The sequence below is a fragment of the Prionailurus viverrinus genome, chromosome A3 (genome assembly GCF_022837055.1).
Source record: "Prionailurus viverrinus isolate Anna chromosome A3, UM_Priviv_1.0, whole genome shotgun sequence".
Lineage (NCBI taxonomy): Eukaryota > Metazoa > Chordata > Mammalia > Carnivora > Felidae > Prionailurus > Prionailurus viverrinus.
Genome location: NC_062563.1, coordinates 87,748,379 through 87,754,169, shown reverse-complemented (window position 1 = coordinate 87,754,169; position 5,791 = coordinate 87,748,379). Strand labels below are relative to the sequence as shown.

Sequence of the window (5,791 nt, the reverse complement as noted above, 5' to 3'; positions counted from 1 at the left end):
CATGGGGGGGGGGGGGGGCAGGTGGTCAGGATCCCTAATGCCACATTAATCCCACATTGTCCAAAGGTCAACTGTGTGTGTGTGTGTGTGTGTGTGTATGAAATTCCAGAAAGATAAAATTCATCTGTACTAACAGAAACCAGATCAGTGTTTGCCTGGGGTCAGGGTGGTGGTTAGGAGGAGAAAGGGTGGAGACTGACTAGACGGTGCAAGGTTTGTTAAAATTCCTCAAACTGTTCATCTAAAATTTGCGCTTTGATCTGGATGTTAATTATATTAAATATTTTTTAAGACTCCGAAGGAAGACAGGGAAAGAGGGAGGAGCGGGGAGGGGAGGGAGACAGGGAGCCCCAGCGTTCCCACGAACCCGCTAGGGATCAGGCTCAGCACCGCACAAGAGGCGCGGGGTCGCAAGCCGCGGTCGGTCGAGGTTGCACTGGGATTGCAGGCGGGTGGCGTGCAGTTCCTCTTCTCCGACGCCAGGCGGAGGCGTGGGCCGGGAAGAGCGACAGTGACCCTGGAAGAGGCGGCGAGGAGGCGGGTCTGAGCGCCGGAGTCCATGTGGGTGTAGCGCGGGGTCGCCATGGCGGAGCTGCAGCAGCTGCGGGTGCAGGAGGCAGTGGACTCCATGGTGAAGAGTCTGGAGAGAGAGAACATCCGGAAGATGCAGGTAGCGGGCGGGGGCCATGGCGGAGAGTCCCAGCGGTTCGCAGTTCCCTTCCCGCAGCCGCGACGCGCTGCTGCCCGCCTTCCCGCAGACCCGAGTCGGGGTGTCCCTGGGGTCGCCGCGGCGTCCTCAGAAGTACCTCTTAGTCTCAGAACTCCTGAAGCTTCCGCCGAGAGGTTGAAATCTGTGATCCCTCACCACGCGCAAGGCCGTCCCCCCCCCCCCCCCGCCCGCTCCAGGCCAGCTCGAGGGAGCTGGTGTTAGACCCTGGACCAGGGTTAGAAAGCTCCCAGGGTGAAGCGTTGTGCCTACCCCGCTTGTCTGTCTTGAACGGCCCCTTCCTCAGGTGACGAGGCCGAGGCCCAGAAAGGGCACGGCCAAGGTGAAACACCGGAAAGGCAGAAGCGCTTGGCCTCCTCCGTGGCCAGGTGATACCTGCTTCTGTGTCGCTCCACACAGCTCTGGTTTATATGCATTTCTGCTTTGATCCCCTAAATGTATGTGGCTGTTAGTCCTGCCTCCCTTACTGAATTGTGGGTTTCTCTTGTAGTGCTCTGGAGTCATTGATTAATGGATCAGTGGCCCCCTGGTGGAATGTAGATTTCTAGGTTACTGACCTCTGAACCCTGTGATATAGGTACCGGGTTTTCAGAACTTAGCTTCCAACTTGACCAACCGCCACCTTCTTCGTCCACCTAGCCATCTGTGCAACAAGTGCCAATGAGCTAGCAGCAAGAAGACCACGAAACACTCTGCTAGGCTTTGAGGATAATTTTCCCATTTGTGGGTTTAGGTTGTTGATGTCTGTTAGAAGGAGAGGTGCAAATGTAGGCGCTCCTCTGTTGCACTCCATGGTTATCTCTGCCCCAGAGGCTTTCCTACCTAACTTCACTCTGCCCACCCTCCCCAGGGCCTCATGTTCCGGTGCAGTGCCAACTGTTGTGAAGACAGCCAGGCGTCCATGCAGCAGGTGCACCAGTGCATTGAACGCTGCCATGCACCTCTGGCCCAAGCCCAGGCCCTGGTGACCACTGAGCTGGAGAAGTTCCAGGTGAGGAAAGCCCAAACAGAGGACTCCGGTCCTTGATATTGCTCTTTTGCAGGAGATGACAAGTGTTTGGCTTTAATGTCTTGGTTCTTTTAATATTTGAACAGTCGTGTGGCCAGCCAGTCTTTACAGGGTTTGAAATTTGTGAAAAACTCCTGGAGGTTGAGTGCTATAAGTATTTCCCATAGAAACAGTGTTGTAAAAGGGAGTTCATGATCAAAAGCCTTTTTCCCCCATAGATACAAAATATAATACGTATAGTGTATAGTATAAAGCTTTCTCAAACATGTATTAATTCATTCTTAAAATAGTACAATCCCCAGGAAAGTGAAGTAGGCTAGTCTTAAAGAGGTGCAGATTAGAGCAATATTGCCCACCCAGAACCCCCCCTGTTTGCTATACCCAAAGGGCAGCTCCTGTGTCACTAAAGAGCAGTCATTTATATGAAGCATTAGTATTGCTGACTCATTGATGCCTTCCTCACAAGCCCTTCTGAGGTCGCTAAGAGCAAAAGGTATCCACTGTATCTGTCTCTGGAGAAAAGGGTAGCCACAACTTCATTTTATTCCCTTCCTATGACTATACTTTCCTGCAGGTTGGAAAAGCAGAGCCCCCTTCTGAACCAGTTTTTCATAGCCTGAGATTCTGTCTGCATGGGAAAAATTGTATCTAGTATACAATTTTTACATTCTGCTATACAGAATTCTTCAAAATGACTGACACTGTGAGGAATAACTTAATCCAAGGTCCCGAACTACAGCTAATTTTGTAGATAGGCTCTTTGAAATTTTGATTCTTGAATTGCTGTGTAACTTTCTCCTTCTGTTAGTCCTCTACAATTAGATTTACTCTTAGATTTACTAATTAGATTAGATTTACTCTTCTGCTCTGCCAGAACTGCTCTGGCCACTCCCCTCTATGGAGCTAAATCCAGTAGTCGTTTCTGATCCCTCATCTTACTCAACCTGTCTGCATCACTGACACAGTGATCACTCCCCTCCTCCTTGAAATAGTTTGTTCAGTTGGGCACCAAGACACCTCTCTCTGGTTTTCCACCTGTCTCCCTGCCCATCCTTTCTTGGCCTCCTTTCCTGCCTTTCCCCACTCCAGCATGTGAGCATGAGAGTGCCTAGGGCTGTCCTTGGACCTTTTCTCTTTTGGATCTAGTTCTCTAGTCTCATAGCTATAAATATCTGCTATAAATATCATATATAGCCTGACAACTCCTACATTCATTCATATCTCTAGACCAACTTCACTCTTGATCTCCAGATTCATATATCCAACCTCCACTTATTTTGTCTATCTTCCCTCACTGGAATATAAGTTCAATGAGGGCAAGAACTTTATCTGTTTTACTCATTGCTATAGTCACCAGCATTAGAAGAGTACCTGGCACATAGTAAATACTCAATAAATACTTGTTGAGTGTTTTTCTGTTACAAGGACAGATATTAAAGAATCAAAATATTTCTAAGTCTTTTTTTTAAATTTTTTATTAATGTCTGTTTATTTGGAGAGAGATTGCACCAAAGCAGGGGAGGGGAGGGGAGAGAGGGAGAGAGAGAATCCCAAGCAGGCTCCAAGCTGTCAGCACAGAACCCACTAGAGGCTCCATCTCACCAACCATGAGATTATGACCTGAGCCAAAATCAAGAGTCAGGCACTTAACCAACTGAGCCACCCAGGCACCCCAAAATGTTTGTAAGTCTTAACTATAGCTGACTAACAGTAGCCACTGGGTACTTCTCATTTCCTGGGAGGGGCTTCTATACAATTTATTCTGTCTTGTAATGCTTTGTCTGGACCCTCCCGTGCTACCCTCCATTTCAGTCAGGATAACCTTGGTTAATTGCACTATAGTGTCCCTTTAATTGATCAAGATTATATTTGTCAAGCCAAAATATGTAGCAGAGGGCCTAGCACATGGTATGCACTTGGTTAATGAAGGCCAGCCTTTCAACCTTCTCTACCACCTTCCTTCTTGCCACAGGACCGCCTGGCCCGGTGCACCATGCATTGCAATGACAAAGCCAAAGATTCAATAGATGCGGGAAGTAAAGAGCTTCAGGTGAAGCGGCAGCTGGAGAGTTGTGTGACCAAGTGTGTGGATGACCACATGCACCTCATCCCGACCATGACCAAGAAGATGAAGGAGTCTCTCTTGTCCATTGGGAAATAGAAGTCTTTGCAACTGGCCATCTGGGCTGACAGCGGGAATCTATTTAAAAAGAGAAATGGGAGTTTTGGTCTTTAAAATGAAGTTTATGAAGAAATTAAGGATGGCAGCAAGTTTGAGGCATGTGTCACTTGCCTCTGGACACTGGTTCCTTTATGTTTCAACCCTGGAAAGTGAAATGAAAAAAAAACTGGTGCTAAAATTTGGGTCGGAGATAGCACAGGAGAGTTTTTGATAACCTAAATTTCACATGCTTGTCCTGGCACTAGGGATCTCCCTTGTACTAAGCCAGAGCCCTCCAAGGTACCAGATTCTCTTTAGCATACAGGTACCAACAGGCTGGCAGGTTCCTGTAACCTTTCTGTGATCTGGTGGTATGAGCAGAGGTGTTTCTGTTTGTTGCCAACCTCCTGTTCACCAGAAGGGTTGCTAAATCGTTTTCCGTAAGCTGTAAAACAAAGTCCGTGAGGTCACTAATTTAGAAGGGAAAAAAGGTTTCTGAGTCTTTGTTTTGCTTGGTTTTATTTTATATACAAGGGCATGAATTTGATTTAAGATGTGGCATTGGGAGAGGTAGTTTGGATAAGAACTTTGAACAGTTCTTATGGATATCTGTTTCTGCCAATGAAGATGTGAATATGCATTTCTCGAAAGATGCATTATGTCTTTCAGCTGGAAGACCCTGCAAAAACATGAGAGGCGATGTTACACTGGGTATGGAGAGACCTTCCGTCTCACTGGCTGCCATGGTGGGCCCTGAGACTGTCTGCAGCAGAGTAACAGGACAATCTTACAGTGATACTCTCCCTTGAAGGGAAGTGGGGGGGTTGATTGCACTATATACCGGTATCCAGGAATGAACATTGAAGGAGGAACTGTTGCCTTCTTAATTAAGAGAAATATTAAGTACTGGATATGGAAAAACATGGTTTTTACAGAACAGAATGGAATGAAATCCTAAACTCAGCACTGCTTGTCTCTCCCCCTGAAATAACAGAGCCATATCGAGACAATCTCTTGGCAACAGGAAGGTCAAAGGAGAAAAAGTAATCAACTCAGGGGTGAGCTGTGATTCCTTTAAAGCAAAAGAGGGGCAAACCCCGCCCCTATTACCAAATACCACTTTTGCCTGGGGCCTTTACAGCAAGCAGTGTTCCTGCCCCAGCTCTAGCACCTTTTCATTTTGATAAGGACCTTATTGTCTTTTTACCATCTTATTACTTAAAATGATAATATAGCCTGTGTTTGGTGTTTCAAGGCTGTGATATATTTTCCTAGTGGTTCAGTTTTAAAAAATAAATACGGTTTAGTTTTTCCTCCACTACTGTGTTTCTTGACATATATCTGGGCAATGAATATATAACTTTCTTAGGATGCTTCTCCTTGTAATGTGAAATAAGTTTCTTCAAATGTCATGAAGAGTGAAGATTTGTTATGAGTTATGGTTCAAATGCAGGACTGGTTCATTGTAAATGGGAGAGACTTTGAGGGCAGGCACTATGACTTAAAGTCCGTTAATGTAAAAAGAAACTGTCTATAAGGCTAAAAAAAGAAATTCGATATGCATTTCAGATCTCTAGCTTCAACTTAACAGTAACAGCAAGAAGTAGAGGGGTAGTTAAGGAACCCTCTTGAGAAAATGCAATGTCTAGGATTTTGAGTACCAAGAATACAAAATATGTGATGAGTTTAACTAAGTCTTTACTATCATTAGTATTAAAATAGATCCATTCCTGAAAATTAGGAATGAATTGAATTTTGGACAATCATCCCCTCCCCTACTTAGAATCACCAAGGCTTCGGGGCGCCTGGGTGGCGCAGTCGGTTAAGCTTCCGACTTCAGCCAGGTCATGATCTCGCGGTCCGTGAGTTCGAGCCCCGCGTCAGGCTCTGGGCT

The 5,791-nt window shown here is 46.2% G+C and overlaps 1 protein-coding gene across 1 annotated transcript; it reads left to right on the top strand.

Annotated features, from left to right (window-relative positions):
- The first annotated feature begins 504 nt into the window (after positions 1-504).
- Positions 505-5,215, top strand: FAM136A (family with sequence similarity 136 member A). The gene is made up of 3 exons (XM_047852511.1): positions 505-670; positions 1,578-1,718; positions 3,709-5,215. The coding sequence occupies exons 1-3, from the start codon at positions 584-586 to the stop codon at positions 3,895-3,897; spliced, it is 417 nt and encodes a 138-aa protein (XP_047708467.1). The 5' UTR covers positions 505-583; the 3' UTR covers positions 3,898-5,215.
- Positions 5,216-5,791: the final 576 nt, after the last annotated feature.